Source organism: Camelus bactrianus, chromosome 12 (assembly GCF_048773025.1).
Source record: "Camelus bactrianus isolate YW-2024 breed Bactrian camel chromosome 12, ASM4877302v1, whole genome shotgun sequence".
NCBI lineage: Eukaryota > Metazoa > Chordata > Mammalia > Artiodactyla > Camelidae > Camelus > Camelus bactrianus.
In genome coordinates this window covers 38186727-38209825 of record NC_133550.1, presented here as the reverse complement: position 1 = coordinate 38209825, position 23099 = coordinate 38186727, and the positions used below count along the sequence as shown (strand labels likewise).

The 23099-nt window shown below is 36.7% G+C and overlaps 1 protein-coding gene across 2 annotated transcripts in view; it reads left to right on the top strand.

Moving 5' to 3' along the window:
• Positions 1-23099, top strand: part of CFAP54 (cilia and flagella associated protein 54) — a 272419-nt gene that overhangs the window by 76265 nt on the left and 173055 nt on the right. For both annotated transcript variants that reach the window (XM_045522505.2, XM_074375255.1), the window contains exons 23-30: positions 1041-1177; positions 4117-4264; positions 5888-6043; positions 10312-10434; positions 18952-19080; positions 20741-20855; positions 22121-22210; positions 22414-22540. In XM_045522505.2, coding sequence (XP_045378461.2) covers positions 1041-1177; positions 4117-4264; positions 5888-6043; positions 10312-10434; positions 18952-19080; positions 20741-20855; positions 22121-22210; positions 22414-22540 — 1025 coding nt within the window. The remainder of the gene's footprint in view (positions 1-1040; positions 1178-4116; positions 4265-5887; positions 6044-10311; positions 10435-18951; positions 19081-20740; positions 20856-22120; positions 22211-22413; positions 22541-23099) is intronic.

The window sequence follows — 23099 nt, the reverse complement described above, 5'->3', positions numbered from 1 at the left end:
TTTCTAAGTCTCCATAGTTATAATGTTATTCTTTGCAGTTTTTTTTTTTTGTGATGTCATGTGTTTTATGTCTGTAACTTGATGAGAGTTGCATGGAAATGAGATCGTTTTCAGCTTTGAAGAATTTTTCTTTACAGTGCTTAGCACAGAGTAGAAACGTCATGAAAGTTTGCTGGTTGGTTGATTATGAGTAACTGACTTGGCAGATTTTAAACAGCCTGCCCCTATAAGTTATCCCTTGTGTGGAAGACAGTCTAGCAACATATCATTTACATACTTCATTTAATGAATTTATTTATACTTCATATCCTACCTGCTTCCACTAAGAATTTGAGGCAGCATGTAACTCACGTGGTGAGATTTCTTATTTTTAAACATGTTTGAATAGAGTGATTTTTAGAAATTTATTTAAAGAAATATAGTCCACCAAAAGAAATAGGTATGTTGACGATTTTATTTATCTCCTGAGCTTCTAGGTTTTACCAGTGAAATCAGTTGCTTTGCCTAATGTTGAGTGTGTTAAGCTTAAAACACATTACGGCTTCTCAGAAGCATCTCTGTTTTATTCTTCACTCTTTTCAGCTCTGAACTCTTTATTGCACAAAAGCTCTGAAAGTGTCAGTCAGAACCAGAGAATAATGAAGTATATTTCATATTTTGGGTCTGGGAAATCTGATTGTTTCTCTTGAACAGATTGTTCATTATAGCAGTGTCTGTAATAAATGGAGTGCACTGCTGAGATAGATGGAAATGAAATTAATTTGGCTCAGATGTGATCTTTGTTTTGCTTATGAGTATTTGAAACATCCTTACAGAGTTTCAAATTTCCATGCAATTTAGAAATAAAAGAGATTTCAAAATGTGCCTTTCTCCCTTGCCGGTGGCTGTTGTTACCTTGCCGTGGCCCTGTAGAGCGGAACAGCAAATGCGAATAACTTTATATGAAATCAGTGTGTGACAGGACCTTATCAGAGTTCTTGTTTAAAATATACATTTCACAAATTCAAGTAATGCCTAAGATAATGTACTTTCTGTTGTAGGTTGCCTATCAGATTGGTAACTATGAGTTGGCTAAGAAAGTTTTCTCACCGGTTTGGGACTATTTTGTTGCTTCACCACTTCAGGATGACCAGTCCGTTATTTGTTTAAGCAATATAATGACTATTATGCAGAGAAGGTAATTAGAAATATTCTTTTAAAATATTAATTAGCTTATTGAAAATATAGATGTTGGATGTGAAGCCTAGAATTAATTTTCAGTTTCATGTTAAGATGGTCCATGTAGAACTGTTTCCAATAAGTAAGCGTATACATTCCAAAGACTTGAGTCCTTGTTAGGAATTTCTTTGTTAGAGTCAGAGAAAACACTAGAGGCATATAGATACATCCCGAATATAAAGCAATGAGGTTATGGAAAAAAATACCACATACTAACTGAGGATAATGTCAGTTATACTAGAAAACACAAATATGCATTGGCGACCTTTGTAACAGAGAAAGGTCAGGTTGAGGTTGGGGTCTGATGGATGGACTGTTAGGGTAAGAAGGGTTTTCCGTTGCTTGAAGGGGCTCCCAGGGTTAGACCATCCACTGCAAATTGGCCTGTAGATGCCATATAAAACCACAGGCCATCCTTTGCTTTACTGCCATTTTTCCTTAAGAAACTAAATTTTAAGCGCAGCCTCAGATGTGAGCATTAGTGTAATTTCAGCCTGTGTCAACAATATGTTCAAAAACAAGTCTCCTTTACCTGCTTGTTAATGCTTGAAATTCTTTTAGTAAGACAAAACCCTTCACTCCTCAATCAAAGATAATGAGCTTAGAAATGCGAATGCTGGTTGAGACAAGGCACTGGTAATGCACATTCACATCAAGCTGTAATTCCATTCAGTTAAACAGATGCAGAGCTGGCTTTTACCACGTACAGTGGTGATGCTCGGTGCCATGGGGGATGGATTTGAGAGGCATTTCAGAGGAGGAAGAGGCAGATCTTGGAAGATTTTATGTGACTTGTGGGGACAAGAGAGGGGAAGGAGTGAAAGTTGACTGGGATATCCAGTGTTAACTGACCAGGAAGCCTGTGTTTACTTAGGGACCCTAAGAGAGGTGGAATAAGTTTTTGGAGGGAGACAATGAATATGAGGGTATTTGGAGTTTAATTTTCCAGCAGGACACTTTTGAAGATGAGATGTCTGGTAAGTAGTTGGTGCTGACACTCAGGAGAGAGGTAAAGGCTAGAGACATAGAAATATAAATTGTCCATTGAGGTCATCACTGAAATTTTGACAGTGAGTAATATCTCCCAGGGAATGGCTGTTTAGCAGAAAAGGTAGGAGACTGGACTTGAACCCCGGGCATTGTTTACATTTAACAGGGAGAAGCAGGAGTTGGAACCAAGACAGGCAATTGAAAAGGAGCTGTCCTGGAAGTGAAAGGCCAGGAAAGTACATTGCCAAGGGAAGCGAGACTGTCACCATGGAGGGACATGCACTAGTGTAAGGTCTGGCAGAACAGTTGTTTAATAAAATGCTACAGAGAGGCTGGGTAGGATGAAAACTAAGAAGAGGCTTTTAGAGTTGGCAATTAGGAAACCGTTGGTAAGCTCAAGAGAGCCATCCTTGTGGCATGATATGGGCCAGAAACCTTTTGCAATTGGCTACATAAAAATGGAGAATTGTAACCAGCAAAGACTACTCATGTGAAGTTTGGTGGTAAAGATAAGAGGAAAGTGGGGAGAGGCTTGAGGGGGAAGACAAGCTTAAGGAAATAATTTTGGAGGATGGAGAGTAGGGAGCCATTGGAGAGGGAGAGACTGAGGAGGTATGGTGGTAGAGCCAGGAGGTGATCAGGAGGGTGGAGAACAGGGGGGTTCAGAATATAATGCTGCTGTGGGGAATATGAACAAGGAGACATCAGGGAGAAATGGAAGTGTTGCTGAGAATCACTGATGACTCAGTTGATGTTACATAATGTGAATTGTAGTAGAGTCCAGTTCCTTGTGGCTAAGGGTCACATTTGATTTATCTTTGTATCCCAGGGCCTACAAGAGTGTCTTATACATGGTAGATGTTGAGCAAAATGCTAGTTTGAATGCAAAAAAAAAAAAAAAAAAAAAGATTGAGGAGAACAAATAAGTGAATAATTGACTGGCCTCTGTGGTAGGGTAGAGAAATTGGACAGTGACATTTATACAGGGTCAAGTACATTGATTATTGCATAAAAACAATGGGTGCAGAATCTAATGTGCTAGAGAGGTCACAAGGGAAATGACTGCCCAGAGTCCGGTTTGGGTAGGGAAGGAACCAGGAGGAGGTGATAGCCTGGACTTTTGTGTGCGTTGAGGTACTGACGGTCATCACGAGGACAGAGTTTAGTATGAGTTGCAGAAGCAGAAGAACTAAAATTCTCCTGGCAAAGATAATTAGGGAATTTAACATGGTGGTGAAACACATCATCTTCAAGTGTGAATTACTGATGTCAGATCCTTTCCTGTTGTATAGGGATAGAGGGTATAGAGAGTGGAGGGTGTGAAGCTTAGGAGAGAGGGTTTGTCACCAAGTAAGGCTAAGGGTAAGGAAGGGAATGTGGAAATAGAGAAGGAAGACTACAGATTTCACAGCTTTGCCAATGGTTGGTACTGTCTGTTGACTGTAATTTAGAAAAGATAATTAGAAGTAACTCTGTCCAACCCCCAAGTATCTCTGTCTGTCTCTTTAACCGTGGCTGATTTTGCTATAAATAACCATCACTTTCAGAAAATTCATTGATTGAAATATTGGGCCTGTTTTCCAAACTTCTGAATATCTATGGTGATTTCATTATGTTTATAGTAAAGAACTTTATATATTAGAACCAGAAGACTTTGCCAATAGTTATTTTTATGTATCTGTGACATAATACGTCAGCAGCTTAATTTTCTTAATTGTGAACTTGTTGTTAGGAATGATCTTTTAATTTCAATTTTCAACAACTGTACACAAGTAAATATTCCACAAATGTTTGCTGTATTTTGGGATCACTGTGTAGATATTAAGAACAAATAGTCTAAAAAGTCGAGTTCACATGCTAAACTCATTTTGTATTTGTACCTGTAACATTATCTACTTCTTTTTGCAGATTGCATTCAGATATTTTGGCAGAGACTTCTTCAATCCTCTTATATCTTTTTCTTAGAAATATTTTTGTAACAAGTGACATTAAAATTAAAGAAGAAAATCTCTTCTGTGATAATATTAAAGGCAATGAGATTTTCCCCTCTCAACAAGTAAGTGAATTAAAGTGACTGAAAATGTGCTGATTTTCCTTTATTTGTTTCTTGATGCTTCCAGTTTATGTTCTTTGGGGGTTGCATACCCTGGCTTCTGAATGGGCTGCGAGGTCATTGTATGATTGTGCTAGTTTCTTTGATATTTTATGTAGGTTTCACAGGCCTGAGTTCATGGTTTTTTTCCCCTTCTTTTCAATTTATATTTTTTTCCCTGTATAAAAGTAGTATAAATTTAAATATTCAAAAATGCATAATGTACAAAGTGAAACCCATTGTAATCCTGTTGCCCCTAAGAATACTACATTTTTGTTTTCATGTAATTTCTCCAGTTTTTGTAAATATGCATAGACAAATACGCTATTATCATTATTAGTAAAAACAGGTTTATGATCTAGTCACTGTTTTGCAACTTGCCATTTAAACACGTTTTATAAAGTATCTTGGACATATTTTCACATGCTGGTGCATATCCATCTACCACATTCTTTAAAACTCTGATACTGGACTCCTGTACAGAGACAGGGATTTAACCTATCTCCTGGATGCTTATAAACATTGCTCTGCATACATCTGCTTTTGCTTTTAATAACAATCCTACATTATTTTTTTAGTCTAGACTGAGGTTCACTCTTCTTTTTCTCTCTTTCCTTCTTTACTCATCTTAGCTATGGAGACTTTTTCCACATAGTCTTTTTTTTAAGTTGCTTTTTTTCTACTCATCCACTTATTCATTAATTAATTAACCAATAAATTGTTACATGAGATGGTGCCAGTTTCTGTGGATATGAAAGTGAAAGAAACGTGGCCCTTTGCCCAAGACAAGTTCACAGTCTTGTAGAGTACTCACCGCCATTAGCCGGTTCCTACTTCATAGCATTCAGTTTCTTCTTTCATCATCTAGAACAAAAATAAAAAATCCTTAAGTACTTCAGTGAATTCCAGAATGCTAGACTACCATTCTGGAAGTAATTTGCTGTATGGAAATTTCTGTTTGCCAATCACACTGTTTTCTTTGTTCATTATTTTGTATGTATGTATAAACAAATAATGAAATCTTTCCCTGGGAAAGAGAAAGAAGGAGTTAGATAGGATTCTTATTCTTTTTAGATGGCATTAATTGTAAAAAGCCTATCTTTACATTTTACTTTAAGCAGCAGAGGTATAGTAGAGGATTAGTTTGTTCTACTGACAATTTACCATTTTTTCACAGATTCAGTTGGAAAATCAGACTCTATTAATCAAGGGGGGTCAATATTACAGATACATTTTAATTACTATTTGTTATAATTTACGCTTTTGAAAAAGCTAGATTTTTTTCTAACATTAAAATAGAGCTAAGATTTTGTCTTACCAATTTAAAAAGATTGGTTCCTTTTCTGTTGCTAGTTGTATTTGTATTGAAATTGACAAAAAATTCTGAAGTTTAATTCTAAGGTTGTGTCATCCATATGTAGCATTATTGGGTAATTAAAGTTGTTCCTGAATTTAGATTTTTTAATACCAACATTCATATTATTGTTACACCACAGGGATCACATTTCCTACCCTTTCTTCTCCTTAGAGACACATTAGTTGAGTACCTGCTATTCAATTTGAGTAACAATACCTGTCTCTTTACAGGTTGCTAGACTAATTGAATGTGAGAGAGTGTTAGTGGCTTTGGAAATTAGCAACTACCTAAATGATTCCAGTTATTCTCTTCAAGCTGTGACTCAGTGCTATGGCCTTCTTGCTCCTATGATATATCACAATATTGTTTTGGTACCTGTTGTACAGGTAAGGGTATTTTTCCCCCCAGATAAGAGTATTTTTACAAAGGCAACTTAACAATGCCTTTTGGAAAAGAAAAAGCAATGTATCTCTTATAAACTACAAATAGGTCAAGAACAAGCATTATGAAATTTCATGAGTCAACTGAAAAACATTTTCATAATTTAAATTATATGTCTGGGCAAACATAAATAAGGACTTAAAATGTGTTTCTCTGAAAACATTATCCCCGTTGCTGTCCATATTTAAATATTGGTGGTATACTTTTCTTGGTTTTTTAATCCATTTTAGTTTTTATGTTCTTGTAATGTTAGAAATAGCAATATTTATTCAAAACGTATTGTTAAAGCCAACATCTAGGGAAAAAAATTGGTAGATGACCCAAGAAAAAAAGACTTGGTGTCTCTGTGATGAAGGAGTTGGAATTTTTTAGAAAAAGAGTAGGTGAGACTGGGTTGAAAGGATTATATTAGTTGTCTGTGCTTCCTAACAAATCTGCATAAACTCAATGGCATGAAACAACACCAATTTACCATCTCATAGTTCCATAGGTCAGGAGGCTGGATACAGGTTGTCTGATCTTCTGCTCAGGATCTCATCAGGCTAAAATCAAGATGTTGACCTGAGCTATGATCTCATCTAAGGCTCAGGGTTCTCTTCCAGAAGACTTGGTTGTTGAGAAGATTCACTTCCTTGCAGTTGTCTGATAGGAGATCTTTAGTTCCCACAGGCTGACTACCAATGCCCTGCCATGCCTTCTCCACAATGTGGCAGTTTGCTTCTTTGGGGCCAGCAGAGGAGTCTCCTTTGATACGCATGAGGAGTCTTATATAAAGTAAGGTAGTGATGAGAGTGACCATGTCATCACCTTCTCAGGTCGTCCCTGTGCTCAAGGAGAAGGGATCATACAGGGCTTGTATAACTATGGGGGGAGGAATCTTGGTACTGTCTTAGAATTCTGCCTACCACAGAAGTAATTAGAAAAGTAAGATTTTACTGCTGATTATATTTACACAAAGTCATCATCACCACCATCATCATCGACTCAGATTTTGAAAACCAAGAAGATATGAGTGAATTCATGCAAAGTATAAAACTTTTAAATTCACTACTGAGGAAACGAACCTGAGAGCTTAAGTAACTTAACAAATGCTCATTTTGGAGTGGCTATACTGGAGCATAGGAATGCCACCTTCTCTCACGTGCCCCATACCCAGTTGTTCAGCTGCCCAAGAGATGTGCCTCCACAATCCAACATCTAGACTCATTGTTGGCAGGCTTCCATGTCACTTGTGAATGGATTGGAGCAGTATTCCCCAGTGTGGAATATGCTTCCTCTGGAACCCCTAGCATTGTTCTTTCTTCTTAGAGGTGAGAGATTCCAGATGTCAGACTTATTTTAGAAGGGCTGTCTCAGCATGTCCCAGACATTTCATCAAAGTGTCAGGCCCCTGACTCTTCTTAGAGTTTATTTCTATCCTCTGGAGGGCATCATCTTACAAGGTCTTCAGCGTACTTGCCATTTCTTGGTTATTAGTTCCAATTAACATCACTTATTGATACAGTGGTCCAATGTTTTATTTTGAGAAATGTCCAGGAAGTTCAGGTCCTTTCATAAAATATTAGGTCAGAGGGTAGGAGAGTTATCACTGCCCTGGAGCAAGACTCTAAATGTGTATTCTTCTCTGCTTAGTGTAAATGGAAAATTCTTCCTGATAGGATATTATTTTTATCTAATAAGATAGAAAAGAAAATATAAGCCACATCAAGGCACACCTTTTAATGTGCTCTAGCAAAGATGCCATATTAGGAACAGCACCTGCATGCAATTGGTGCTCAGTTGCTTGAGTTCAGGATAATCCACCGTCATCCTCTAGGATCCCATTGATTCAGGATGCCTTTGACTCAGAAAGTGGGTTATAACTATGAGGAAATAACTTAGTAAAGGAGTTTAACTTGTATTGTTTAGAGTAGGAAAAAATAAGTGGAACAGAGGAGAGATTCCAGAAATAGGCATGAATATATACGAGGATGGAATATGTGACAGAATTGGCATTCAATTCAGTGGGGGAGATAATGGGTATTTTTAGTAAATGGTAGTGAAACATCTGGATATTCATCTGAAAGAAAGTAGAATTTGACCCCTACTTTGTGCCACACATAAAAAATGTAGACGTATTAAAGACTTAAAGGTAAAATAAAGGGAAAACTTACGGGAAAAAAAGTCCCACCTGCAATCCTGGGTTGGGAGAACTCTTTCTAATCAAGACAGTACTCTTAGAAATAGCAAGAAAGATAAGACATATTTGACTATATTTATGGCAACCCATGCGTGACAAAAGAGACCATAACAAAGGTAGTCAAAAATTTGTAGACTTAGAAAAAAAAATCTGAAAAAGTATCTAACATTGATGAGGGTAAATATGTAACAAAAAGTGTTACAAATCAACATTAACTTGATAAAAAGATGGGCACAGGATATGAAGAGGCAGTTTAGAGGAGAACAAATCCAAGTGACCAAGAAACATATGAAAAGATGCTCAAATCCTAAATATCCATAGAAATGCTTATTAAGTCAACAATGTAATATCTCTGGCAGAATCGAAAAGTTTTGTAACCGCTGTTGCTGGTAAGGATGTGGGGCAAAGGCATCCTCATTCACTGATGGGAGAAATATGAATTATTACAGGCTTTGGATTTTGATAAAGTACTCTTAATTTTAATTAAACTAAATATAATTTTGAGTAAAATTAAAAACAAATATACCTGACATAGCAATCCCTCTGCTAGTGATTTATCCTATAGAATAAAATTTTAGTAAATAAAATACGTATTTACCCAACAAGCAAACCCTCTATTAGTAATTTATACCATAAACTGAAATAACCCCTAGTTCTACCCCTTGGTTTCATGTGTTCTATCTACTGGGAACACAGTACCACATACTGGTCATTGATTTAGAGTATATACTATGCCCCGGAGGATGGTGCCTCATTCTCATTGGGTGTCATCTCAAAGCTGGCACCTCAGCCGCCACTCGTATTGGCAACTGAGCATATATATGAGTGTTTCTCATGGTATCCTTGGTGGTGGTGAAAAAACCAGAGACAAAGAGGAGGTACAGTAACAGGAGGATGGCCAGAACTGCCAGACTGTAAGACATCAACCGTAAAATTGTGCAACATTAAGATTCTGGAAATGGCTGAACAAATTATGGTTAGTTCACACTGATATCATGCAACTATTAGAAATAACGAATTAGAGCTATACCTGTAGGCCTGGAGGGATGTCTCACAAGACGTGGCTGAAGGAGAAATGCATAGTTCAGAAAAGTGAGCATAAGCTTCATTTTGCAAAACAACTTTAGCCCTCGTTCTGTGTGTTTATGTATATATACATAATATATATATACACATAAGATTATATGAGCCCAGAGAAAACTACAGAACTGCTGAGTTGTTAACATGATTTGGGGATATAGTGTGCTGGGGTGGGAGTGGGAGGGTGATGGTAAGGGGAGGAATTAAAGCAGCATTAAAAAAATTCATAAGTATGCTGTAACAATAGTAATGATATTGTTAGAATGGTGGCATGAAGCAATTAATGTGCTCACAAAGGACCAGTATCCATGTATTAATTTGTCCTTTGGGATAATCTGAATGATGAATAGATTGATGCAGTCTCAGCTCTGCTTTTCTGATAGTAATATTCCTCAGAACTGTGCAGCAGTATTGAAAGTTAAACTTAATCATCTAGCTCTTGATCAAATTCAGGATCATATAATATACAGAGTAATTAAGGAAGTTAGCACCAATAGTAATTGATTTCTTCAGATATGAATGCTTGGTTTTAGTTTTAAAGGAAACTATTATTTCAAGTACCTGTATCACTATATATTTAATATTGTATATCCTTCTCTGTAAGGTTTTTCAGGGTCCTCCTAAGGCTGAAAGGGATCTTTAGATTCTTGTATACATGTGATATTGTCCCTTTCTTTTATGGCCCTTGTCAAAATGTGCTTTGCTATATAGTCATTTGTGTATTTATTTTATCTTCTCCACTAGATGTCAAGTTATTTTAGATGAAGGATTCATTTAAAAATTGAATTTATCAATTTTATCTCAGGGTACACTTATTTATATATAATAAGCAATTTATCCATAAGTATTAATAACAAAATTTGATGGCTTAAAACTGCATGATCTGAATAGAACATTTTTAAATGAGTAAGGATGGTATTTTTCAACAAAAACCATTGTGCTTCTGTTTTTCAGATCTTGATAAAGTGTGTAGTGGTTTTGCAAGGACTGCCAAATATCACCTACTCAAAGAAACATACTGCAAGTTTTGAAAGTGTACAGCACATGATAGCTTGTTGTATCTTCTACATAACAAAGGTATACTCTTTGTCTGGTGTCATAAAACTTAGGAGCACTAATGATTTAGGAAGTTAAGCTACTTTTACTCACAATAATTAGAATACTTTAAAAAATAGTACTCTCAGAGCATTTTAGATCAAAGGTAACCCTTGCAGGCCATTTGGTAAATCCTTGAGGGAGTGTCTGAGGCCAGGAGAGGGGGGTGGAAAGAGGGCATTTTATGGGATGTCACTCATTTTAGAAACAAGAAAGAACCAAGAGACTAGAAGCAGAGAGGCAGGCTTATTTATCCTCATTGCTTGGCTCAGAGACCAGCATTGTGTGTTGAAGAAAGGGCTTTGGTTGACTGAATCCAGTGAATCTCCTTAAAGAAGGGACCCATCTGCCTGCCTGTTTCATGTAGCCCTCACAGAACCTTTCTGATTTGTTAGGGATCTGGAAGAATACTGCATGGGTGGGATGATTTGATCCATCACTTAAGTTGGGACTTAAGTTTGCTTCTGTGGAGGTCTGGCAACATCTGGCAACAGAGGCCTCTACTCTCTACTTTAGCAAAGAGGTCATGATTTGCTGGCAATTCATGCCTGACCCCAGGAGCAGAAAATCACACTCCTTCCATCACTCACTGGTTTGCCACTGTTGGAGAGACCTCTCTGACCTGGTCTGTGTAGATGCTGAGGGAGAATTTGCAGGAAGAGAAAAGCAATAACTCACTAAAAGGAACTCAGAACCCCAAGGGGAAAGAGCAGGCCAAACACTAGAATAATTGTGTTATTTAGAACAGATCAGAGATAACTTAATAAAAAAAGAAAAAGAGAAAGAAAAATTTGAAGACAACTAGATGCAATTAGATGATCAAAACAAAAAACAAATCTTCCAAATTTAAACAAATTTAATTTTTTTCTTCCAGTTTTATTGAGATATAGTTGACATACTGCACTGTATAAGTTTAAGGTATAAAGCATAATGACTTGATTTACATACATCATGAAGTGATTATTACAGTAAGTTTAGTAAATATGTATCATCTCATATAGATATAAAACTAAAGATACAGAAAATTTTTTTCTTGTGATAAGAACTCTGATTTACTCCCATAACAACTTTCATATATAACAAATTTAATTTTTGTTTAAAAAATTAAACAGACGATGATTATGATACTTCTTGAGTCAAATCTGGAAGCCCAAGAAATACGTGACAATGTAGAACAGAATTACCTAGAGATAAGTTCAGAAGAGTGATCCACAAGTCATAACATGGAGTAAAAGGAGTCTGGAGGGAGAAAACAAGTAAATGAAGACATAATCGTCTTTCTGAGTCTCAGGCAGGATTTATAAGAACATATACGTAGACACACGTTCGTGAAATTCCTGAAGTCCAAGGATAAGGACAAATTTTAAAGTTTTGAGACCAAAAAACAGGTTATTTGCAATGGGAAGAGAATCAATTAGCTGCAGACTTTTTATCAGCAACACTGAAAGTTAAAATCTTGGAGCAACATTTGTAGAATCCTGAGGGAAAAAGACTAAGTTCCAAAAATTAATAACCAGAAAAGATATCATTCGTCAGGGCAAAATAAACATTTTCAAAAGTGCAGGCATTTAAAAAATATTCTGTCCATGTACTTATCTGAGGAAAACACTTGAGGAAATACTTTATCAAATGACAATTGCTTTGGAACAGAAATCCCAAGAGAGGGAAAGACAAGAGGGAGAGGAATAATAGGAGCAATGAATCTTGCAATGTATGTGTTATTAAAATTAAATAGATAATAATGATGTGACTCGGACTCTGTAATATAAATGCTAAGTAGGGATTCTTGAAATAGAAGAGTCATCCTTGAAAGAAAAACTTATTAATAGCCTAGAATTAAAGCTTCTATCCTGTTTGGGGTCAAGGGAGGGGTAAGCTTGATTGTATGTTAAAATGCATTGTATAATATTATTTTCTTTTGATGGAATGTATATATATTTAAGGATGACTCAGGAATATGTAGGCATGAGCTGAAATTTAAAACACAGTAGGACTTCTAAATTGACAGGAAGGAAAAATGAACAGAGGAATGAGCGAGGAAAGGAACAGCAAAAAAAAAAAAAAAAAGAAAAGAAAAGATAAATGAACTTATGTATAAAACAGAAACAGACTCACAGACATAGAAAACAAACTTATGGTTACCGGGGGGAAGTGGGTGGGAAGGGGTAAACTGGGAGTTTGAGATTTGCAGATACTGACTGGTATATACAAAATGGATAAAGAAATTTATACTCTATAGCACAGGGAACTATATTCAATATCTTGTAGTAGCTTATGGTGAAAAAGAATATGAAAATGAGTATGTGTCTATTCATGTATGGCTGACGCATTGTGCTGTACACCAGAACTGACACAACATTGTAAACTGACTGTACTTCAATTAAAAAAAAAAAAAAGAAAAAAGAGATTGAAAAAAAAAGTGACAGAGATGAAAAATGATTAGTTTGGCAAAAGTAAGAAGAAAACGAAAGAGACCATATTTAAGATGGAAGGAATAAAATTAAGTATATTAATTACCTCACTACGTGTGAATGAACTCAGAAGGGAGAGGCTGTCAGATGGGCTGAAAAGTCAGATTCAAATGCATGTTATTTCAAGAAACACTTGTAAAACCAAGTAACAAGCAAAGGTTGAAAAGTAAATGGATAGACAAAGGTATTGGAAAAATGTAAACAAAAATAAAGGAGAGGTTGCCACTTTTCATATCTGAAAAAGCAGAATTCAGGGCCCAGAACATTAATCAGGACAAAGAAACAAAGAGGGGCGTTAGGTAGTGCTCTTCCAGTCTGTTGTGTCTGGTCACCCTTTTCTGCTCCTGCATGGCATCTGGTCACTTTCTGTCTCATTGACTGTCAAGGAACAAAGGTCATGTTTGAATTAAAACAAAACTTGAACTTTTTACAACAGCAAATTAAAGGAGAAAAGCAATTAGATTATCTTTGATAACACTTAGCAACCCTTCCTAATAAAATTTCTGAATAGGTTAGGATGGAAGGAGCTATTGCATAATGTTAAAGACATTTACCAAAAATTTTCAGCAAATATCATACTGAATGGCAAAGTTCTGAAGCCATTTCCTTAAAAATCAGACATAGGAGATGCTAACTCTTAATAATGTGATTCATTATTTGTAGATTCTATCTCATGCAATAGATAAGGATATGAAACAATTTTGTAATATTAGAAAATAAATATATAAATTGTCTGTAGTTGTAGAGGTCTCAAAAACCCATGAGAATCTAGTAAAAAATAACTAGAATTAAAAAGAATTTATGGTGTAAGAATTTATAAAGTGGTTTAAGAATTTATAAAGATATGTAAGACACAAACTGGTAGGTTGAACTTTTGGGTTTTTTGTTATTTTTATTTTTAATACTGGCAAGTAGCCAGTTAGAAGTGGAGAGAGGAAAATATACCAGTTAGAGTACAAAATATTTTAAACTTAACAAAATGTTAAAGAACCTGAATAAAAGAAATGTGAGATCTTACCAAAGGACACAAAATAAGATGTGAACATATGAAAGGCCACACTGAGTTCCTGAACAGGATGACTTACTGTCATAGAAATATAAATGTTTCCTCAAATAGTATTTACATGCAATGTGGTTTTAATTAGAATCCCCGTGGGGTTCCTCTGAAACTGATTAGAATTATTTAAAAGTTCTCAATAGCTATTAAAATTTACCATAAGGCCACTTCAGTAAAAATGGTCTTAACAGAGTAATGGGCAAATAGTTCAGTGGAATAGAATAGAGATTCCAGGAAAAGCCAGCCCCAGGTTTATAAGAAGAACTTAATATAAGACAAAGGTGGCATTTAGCATCATTGAGAAATCAATAATTTATTAATAAAAGGTGCTGATAGAACTGACTTTTCATCTGAAAATAAAGAAAGCCAGAGCCCTATCTTGTACCATAAACAAAATAAAGTCCAGATGAATTTGAGGATATTTTGATGGCCTTGAAATCAGGGGAGACTTTTCTCAGCAGGGTACAAAATTCAAAAGGTACATGGAAAAAAAAAGACAGATAAACAGATTACATAATAATTAAAAAATACTTTTTATGGCAAGACACTATGTATAAGCAAAGCTTAAAGGCAATTATTTTTTTTAAATATGACAGATATGGAATTACTAACATTGATTTCCCCAGGCAGTAATCAATGGGAAAATAGGAAATAATTTCAGTTTGGGAAAAGAAGAATCAGATTTATTTTTAATTATGGAGGCTATGATTAACTATTTCAGTCACCTTAAAAAGCAGGGCAGTGAACAAGTACCAGATGATGATTGGCCATGTAATGAGGTCAGAGAGAAGTCATTCAAGGGTTTCAAACCTGGGAAGGACTTAATGAGATTTGCATTTTAGAAAAAAGAAATTATTCTGGTTGCACAACAGCTAATAACTAGAGGGGGATAAGACCTGAGGCAGGAAATGAGTTAGAAGGTGAGAGATGATAAACTAAACTAGTGAGGAAAAGTGGAAGATAGAATTGAAAGGATTCAAGAGTTATTTATGATAGAATTGAGAGTCTGGAAACATGCTGCATATGAGGGGATAAGGGAGGGAGAGGGAAGAGCCCACAGCAGTCCAGCTATCTGGGCAGGAGGATGAATACACTGCAATTTGTTGAACCCTGAGTGGGAAAGGGGGAAAAGATAATGTTTTGAATATATTGAATTTGGGGACCTATAGGATGTCCAAAGAGGTGGACATTATATATTTGGACCTGTAGGCTTGAGGTTCAGGAATGGCCAAATATATATAAAGACGAAGGAGTCATTAGTATGTGGACTCCATTGAAGCAACAGAAAATAGATGATTTCACCTGGGGATAGTGTGTAGACTAAGAAAAGAAGAGAATTTTCTAAGAATCTCAAGTGTGCTATTGGTCCAAGGGTCCAGTCCTGCTTCCATTAGGCAAGAGGAAGAATTGAAAAGGTGATCAGTCCAAAGCTTTTTGTTATCCCCACCCCTCCCCAGCCTTGAAAATCTTTCCGATACTGTTAGCTCTGTCACTGTCACATGGTGTAACTGTTGGAAGCACGGGTCCCATACAGTCCAAAGGACCTCCTTTCCACTCCCACTGCTCCATCACACACACATTAATTAGTGTAATGCTGGGCTAAAAGTGCACCTTCCAGGATCACTTTTCTTTACAGCATATTCATCTGCTTGACCTCTCCTACCTCTCCACCCCTCCCATCAATGAGTATCTCCAGGACAGGAAACAGGTTACACTGTCTTTCCAGGTTATACTCTCTTTCTAGGACAACTGCTCGCTTTACATTTCAGTAGCTATTAGTGGCTATTGCAAGCAGTCGACTGGAGTAAAATGCACAGCCTGAAAGTTGGGATTTAAGTTTTATTTGGTGGACTTTCTGAAGACTCGAGCCCAGGAAGCAGTGTCTCAGATTGCTGTGAGACTGTTCTACCCAGGCAAGAGGGAAACCAGGATATATAGGAGTTTTTGCAAGAAAGACCAGGCAGTTGGAACAACAAAAGATGACTGTTAATTAAAGAAAACCAGATATCTCAAGTTAAGGAGTTTAGTCCTTTTCTATGTCTGGGAAGGTGCAAAGGTCTGGGCTCATTGAAATCATTCCTTTGCTATGCATCTAGCTATCTAGGGCCAGTATCCTGTTTTTTCATACCTTGAATTCCCTTGGGGCACCATTAAAGGGTGGTTGCAGAGACGGGCTGCCTGCTTGTCTGCATCCTGAGTTTTCTCCACTCACTGCTTGGGGTGGCCATAGTGGCTGATGACTTGATGGCCACAGCATCCTTTGTTTACTGATATGGCTGGCAGTATTTTTCATTCACACAGCGAATCTTTCATAACAAAGAAATCTTTTCCAAGGCAGCTTGTTGCTTGTAACTTGCCAATAACAACTTCTCCTGATAAAACCCAACTAACCAACCAACCAACCAGCCAAAACACCAAGTCTACTTATCCAGGCGCTCCATATTTGACTACTACTGGGGAGGAGACAGGAGAGGGGAGAGATAGGGATACAGGAGAGGAGGGGTGACCTCTAGAGCAAGATCCCTGAGAAGGGAGGTGGCAGTGGGAACCCAACACATGTGGGACTATCCTGGACAGGAGATTGGCCTCTCCCCTCCCACAGGAGGAGGATGGTTGTCATTACAGGTGACTGTGTAGATAGGTTTATGGGCAGCAGAGGAGCCAGTTGCCCTACATTCCTCTGTGGAAAGGAAGCAGGGTCATTTGCTGAGAGTGAGGACGTGGAGAGTAGGGGTGGGTTTCAGAGATTTGAGATTTGTAGCAGCCCCTGTGGAAACTGGGAGAGAGTGCTGACCCAGAATAAATGGGGTTTCCAACGAGCGACTGGGGCCCAGTGGAGGTTGAAGTCCTCCACTGAATTCCCATGCCTCCTCTCTTAGCCTCATGTGATTTTTCTCCCACAGCAGCTGGGGGACGGCTCTGTGTTTCTTGATGTGCCACCCATGACTCCCAGTCCCTTCTCCCCAACTGAGGAATCATTTTGAGATCCAACTGACATTATTGTAGAAATAACCCTGAATGTTCTGGACTTTTTTTTTTTTAAGTAAAGTATATATTAATGTCAGGATTTTGATACTAGAGCTAGTTCTGTCCCAAACTGATACACTGAGAATTGTCATTTCAGAAGCTTCCTTCAGCCTGACCAACAGACACAGAAGACTGGACTAGTCCTGAATCCCAGACTTGAGGCATTCATTTGATGTAAACATATTTTTATATAGATTTTCCCCTAGGACATGTAAAGTCTAATTAATCAAAGGCCCTGTTTCTTTTCTTTGTTCTGTTTTAAAAATGGGTAATCTCTCAAGATGGTTCAGTCTTTTTTCTTTAAGTAGCAGTATTTTTTCTGAAAGTTGCCAGAATTGCAAATAAAGTGCAGTTTTTGAGACCTGTCATCTTAAGAGTTTCATTATTTTCACATTGTTAAAAAAATTATTGTGCTAAACATCTGGCATATTTTAAAATTTTCTGTTCACCAGTTATATGTGAAATAGAATGGGTTCTTTATTTTTCTTTTGATTGGAAAATTTGTTGTCATTTAGTATTTTCCACTGGCACATTAAAACAAGGGGAGGAGATTGCATATTTCTCTGTACACCAAATATGTTGGAAAGCAAAGGTGAATGGAAAGCAAACATTAGCTCATTTGTTTCCTACTAACAAAGCTCACTCCCTCTCATGTCAATTTTATAATGAGACTGGACTCTCTTGCTTGGCATTCAAGGCCCTGCTTGACCTAACTCCATCTACCTGTTAAATTTTATTTCACTGTTTCCCTTCCCACATTCTGTCAGCATCAGTTTAACACCATCGTCCTGGTCCAGTAAATACTTCCAGTTCTTAGCATTTGCATTAGGAAGGTCTTACGAGGTTTTTTTGTTTGTTTGTTTGTTTTTGTCTTATCAGGATTAGGCAGCCATTCACTATTTTCAGCCACCTTATATATCCTTTCCCTGCTTGGGAAGTAACTGTCATTACTTAAATGCTGACTTACTCAACAGAATACATTTGCAGATAACAAGTTCATACAAACTTATTTATACACTAAGAGTATTTCCTTATGGGATTCACAGTGAATGTGTCCCTGTCATGTGATCTTTCACCAGAGAAGAGTCTATGCAAATCAGATTGCTGGCCAGGGAAGCTTTCCCAGAGTAATGCTAGAGCCCAGGTTTTTATGACCAGGTAAAGCTACATAAATAAGGTGAGAAAGCTGTTCTGGGAAATGCCTCAGCTGTAGGAAGACATGAAGTCCTGACACTATGGTGAGTGTCAGAATTTATACTTGGCTCAATATTTTGTAGATGTAAAGAACAAGGAGATGAATAGTGGAAGATAATGCTAGGGAGGTAGGTAAGGGCCAGGCTAGAGAAGGCCAGGGGACAATTAGTAACAAGAAATGTGGACAAGAGTGGCAGAGTGGGCCTCTTCTCTTCCTAAGATTATAGTGCATGCTTTCCTTAGGGCTCATGGAGAATGTGCCAAAACAGCTGATTTCTAGTCCAGTTCACTACCAGAGTGTCTTGTAAATCGTTTACTGATATAAATGCCCCCATAAAACATCAATGAGGTCAGTAATTGTGCCATTTCACATAGAAGACAACCCAAAACAAGAAGCGATGGTTCTGTGGTCTTTAAGAATGATTTTGTTTTAACATGGGTCTTTAAAGTGGAAATAGTTTCTTAATAGTTAACATACTATATACCAAAAGATGTGTGATTGTATGTCCCAAAGATAGGGAGAATTCATTACTGATGAGATTCCTGGGTTTTTTTTTTTTTTTGTCCTTTATTTAAAATAGTGGAATCATGCAGTTTTAATTCTAGGGAAATAAGATCTGGAGGTAAACTTACAGTTTCCTTAACAAAAACAGGGGAGTTATTTAGACCCAAAACATTAATAAGACTTTTGAATTTATGTAAGATGATATATGACACTTGAAAATAAAGATAATAAGTATTTCAAATTAGGTTCTGCGTTCATGGAAGGAATATGACCTGGCAGTAATGATTATAAATTATGGAAAAAAGATGTTGGACGTCACATCACGGTGCAAATCTCTATTTGGTGTTACTGACCAAGAAGAAATGCATGAGGAGGTAATTGTTCTTTGTTTCTTGTCTTTAAATGTATATTTAGTTGAGTCTTTAAGATGTCATGTAGTATTAGTAAACATGTTAGAAAACTGATCAGATTTTAATTTGTCATATTTACATAAAAGTAATATGCAGTAAAGAGCTTCTTCCCCCCCCCTTCTAATTATTATCAAGAAAATGAAAAGGTAGCCATGCTAGAATACTGAATAGTCTCCTGTCACTAGTACTGATCATCAGTTAGGTGTTATTAAAGAGCTTCCTATACCCAGTTGGATATTGGACTAAAAGCTCTCTGAAGCCTCCCCCAACTTGAGGATTTTATCATTCTGGGTGGGTCATTGAAAGCAGTAAATACATGTCAGAGTTCAAAACAGATTACCAAACTCACTGTGACACTTAAATAGTCTTCTTTATGAGACTGCTAATGTTTGAGACTACTTCTTAATATCTGCTTCCCAAGAATGGATCTTGCTAGAACTTATTTTATTGCCTTTTCTTGAAACTATGTAGTTAAATGATTTTGTAGATCAAATTTTGAAATGTTGCTTAGTTTATCAGGTTTCTGAGATGCACCAGGTATCACTTGAAGCCCCTTCAGTGACTGGGATGGGGGTAAGGGACTGTTATCCCCAAGCCTGTGTCTGTTGGAGTAACTCTATTTCTCTCTCTATTATATGTTGAGAAACCTTAAAAAAAAAAAAACCCTACTGTTTCATAGGATTAATTTTTTACCCATAATACTTTTTTGGGGGAGGGGGCAGTTTGCTTTGTCTAGAGAAAGTTTTGATTAAGCTGGAAGTAATCTGAAGCTTTTTTTCCCCACCAAATGTCTGCTCTCAAGAGTCCGTCAACCAGCCCCTTTATGTCACCCAGGCCTTAACTCAGGACCCTGTCCCTTCACATCATTGTAGGATAGGACCCCCTGCCTCTTGGAGCCTCTAGTCCAGCAGAAGGTTGTGATACTTCCTTCCAACTAACACTGTAGGGACTGAGAAGCTAATACCTAATTTATAGGAGTCAGAAATCATTGTAGCCACTCAAGGTCCCTCTAAGCCTAAACAGGGTTGGGAAGTTTATTGTTTGGAGAACAGGAGACATTAACGAGTCCATTCTCAGGCTCAGATAGGTGAAAACACGGTGAGGAGCCTGAGCGTAGATCTGCCAGTTCTTAATCCACTAATTACTGATCCTGTTACATTCAATGAAAGGCAGAGCAGCAAAAGCAATTATCTTAGTAATAAAGAAGCTCCTTCTGGGGAATAAAGAAAGAAAAAAAAAAAGAAAAAGGAAAAAGAGATACATTTCTGAGAGCATTTTCTTCTTAGGATTTTTAGAGACAGACCTTCAGCTGCTCTTAGAAAGGTGTGTGTATTGAGCGGTGGGAGGCCAGCTGGTTAGGGGAGTAGAAGTTACTGCGAGAAGGGGAGATGTAAGAGAAGAAGTATTTTGGGCCACCTCCATAAAACACTTAGTACTGGGTCTGGCATTTAGTTAGAATACAATGACACTATTAATTATTAATTCATATCATTTAATCATGTAGATCATAGTTTGGTCTACCAAGTAAGAAAGTATGAAAACATAATTTTAAAGAAAGTTACTTGAAAATGACAATTCTTGAAACAGGTTGAAGTACATTCTAACATTTAACCAATGTTTCTAGGGTTCTTCTAAGAAGTCTTCCAAGACTAAGAAGCCACAGCAGTTATTATTACCTGAAAAAATAAATGAACAGCTGGTTTTATTGGAGACACACCTACTGAAACTGACAAAGCAATGTAGTCTTTTTTTTTTCTTTCTGTATAGTTCTATTTATCGTTTTTTTTTTAAATAAGAAAATACTTTATTAAAAAGATTAGGATGAGATTAGCATTTGGTAAATCCTTTAAGGTTTATGCAGTGTTTTTATGTCATTAATCCTAACAGTGCTCTGTTAATACGGGATTGCTAACTACCTTTTACAGATGTGGCTTGTAAAGATTAAGTGATTTATTTAGGATTACATGGCTGGCTTGGATTTGAGCCTAAATCTTCTTATTCTAAAGGAGGGTTTCTCAGCCTCAACACTATTGCCAATTTGGGCCAGATAATTCTTTGTTGTCAAGGACTGTCCTAGGCATTATAGGTGTTGAGTAGCCTCTGTCCCTGGCCTCTGTCCAGAGACACATAGCATAGCACACCATGCTCCCAGCTGTGACAACCAACTAGGAGGCAAGTGTTGCCAAATGTATTGGGGAAGGGAGACACAAAATGAGAACCATTGCTCTAAAGGCAAAAATGTAACTGAGAAGTAAAGGGATAACATGAGGGCTGTTAATATGTGAGTATTACTTATTTTCATTTTATTAACCCCCACCCCTGACATTTTGCTAAGAAGTACAATGTAATGTTACTAGCTAAACAGATTCAAGATTCAAGAACAAAACAATAATAAAAATCATAGTTTTACACAGTGCTTTCTGGGTGCTGGGAGCTATTTTAAGTGTTTTATATATATTAAAACTGATATAACCTTTATATAACAACCATATGAAAAAGGTACTATTATTATCCACATTTTAGAGATGAGAAAACAGAGACACAGAGAAGCTGAGTAACTTCCAAAGTTTCATAACTAAAAAGTGTCAGGGTTAGAAGTTGAATGCAGGAAGCCTGGCTCCAGTGGTTGTATTGTTCGTTATTCTATACTTTACTGTCTTTTAAAGATAATTTTACAAAATGGAGTTAATATAATAAGTAGCGTTTTGAGTCTGTTATTTGCTGATACACCATACCTGTTGAATAAGAAAGACTCATGCCTTGGAAATTCTTTCCTTATTTGGTGGTGGACTTCTTGGCTTTTGGGAGGGAAATGAAAAAAAAAATAATTGATACTACTAGATTTTTTAATGTCTAAAAATATGATATAATTGATACTGTAAGGCCCATAATTTAGAACGTATACTTGAGTATTTTCCTACTTTTCATTCCCACCAAAGAATTTTCATTTTTGGTTATTGATACTAAACAGGACCTACAACTTACGAATTCTTTTTAACTCTAGATGTTGCAGCTGAACTCTCAGGAGCAGAGGACCCTATATTTCTTTACCCTATAGTTTTAAATTGGTCGGTCAGAGGTGCTATGAAGGAAGGTAAGTGACCCAAGTGTATATATGCTGTTCACTTGACTGACTGTTGAAGGTCCTTTGTTGTGTGGATTCTCAAAAATGAGTAATCTGAAAAGCAGGTTAATAAACTTACCTGTTGGAGCAAAATGACTGTTAGTAGTAGTAATCTTTCAGCGCCCATAACCAAGTGTGTTGGTGACTACATATGAACCTCCTTGTTTTCACAGTTATGAAATTTAAGCAGAGACCTAGATTCTTGGAATTCTTTACACAAGTTATGCTAAAATGTATGAATGATGAAAGGTTTCAACTTATGGTGGAGATAGCAAATCCTGTCTGTGACTTCTTGAAAAGGTACTTGTAGTATCTTGTAATATCTGTTTTACTAGTACTAACAACTTTGAAAAGTGAGTAAAATTGTTCCTTAAAGATATATAAGGTGGATGAAAAAGAGAATGGGGTATATGCAGTTAAAACAGCCATCTGGGAGATAGTGAGGTTTTATGTTTGTGTGTAAGTAAATAAATAAACAAATAAAAATAAATTATTTGTACAACTGGAATTAAGGAGTAAAAATAGAGTATTTGCATATTCATAGCAGGAAATAAATTAGGCCTTTTGCTGTTGAGTTAAGTTGGATGATAGCATCTCTAGGCCAAAGCATCTCTCTCACAGACTTTTGGGTCCATTTATTTATTTAATTTTTTTCTTCCAGTTTTATTGAGATATAATTGACACACAACACTGTAGAAGTTTTAAGGTGTACGACATAATGATCTGACTTACATAAATCATGAAATGATTTCCACAGTGAGTTTAGTGAACATCTATCATCTCATATAGATACAACATTCAAGAAGTTAAAAAAATTTTTTTTTCTTCCTTGTGATGACAACTCTTTAAGATTTACTCT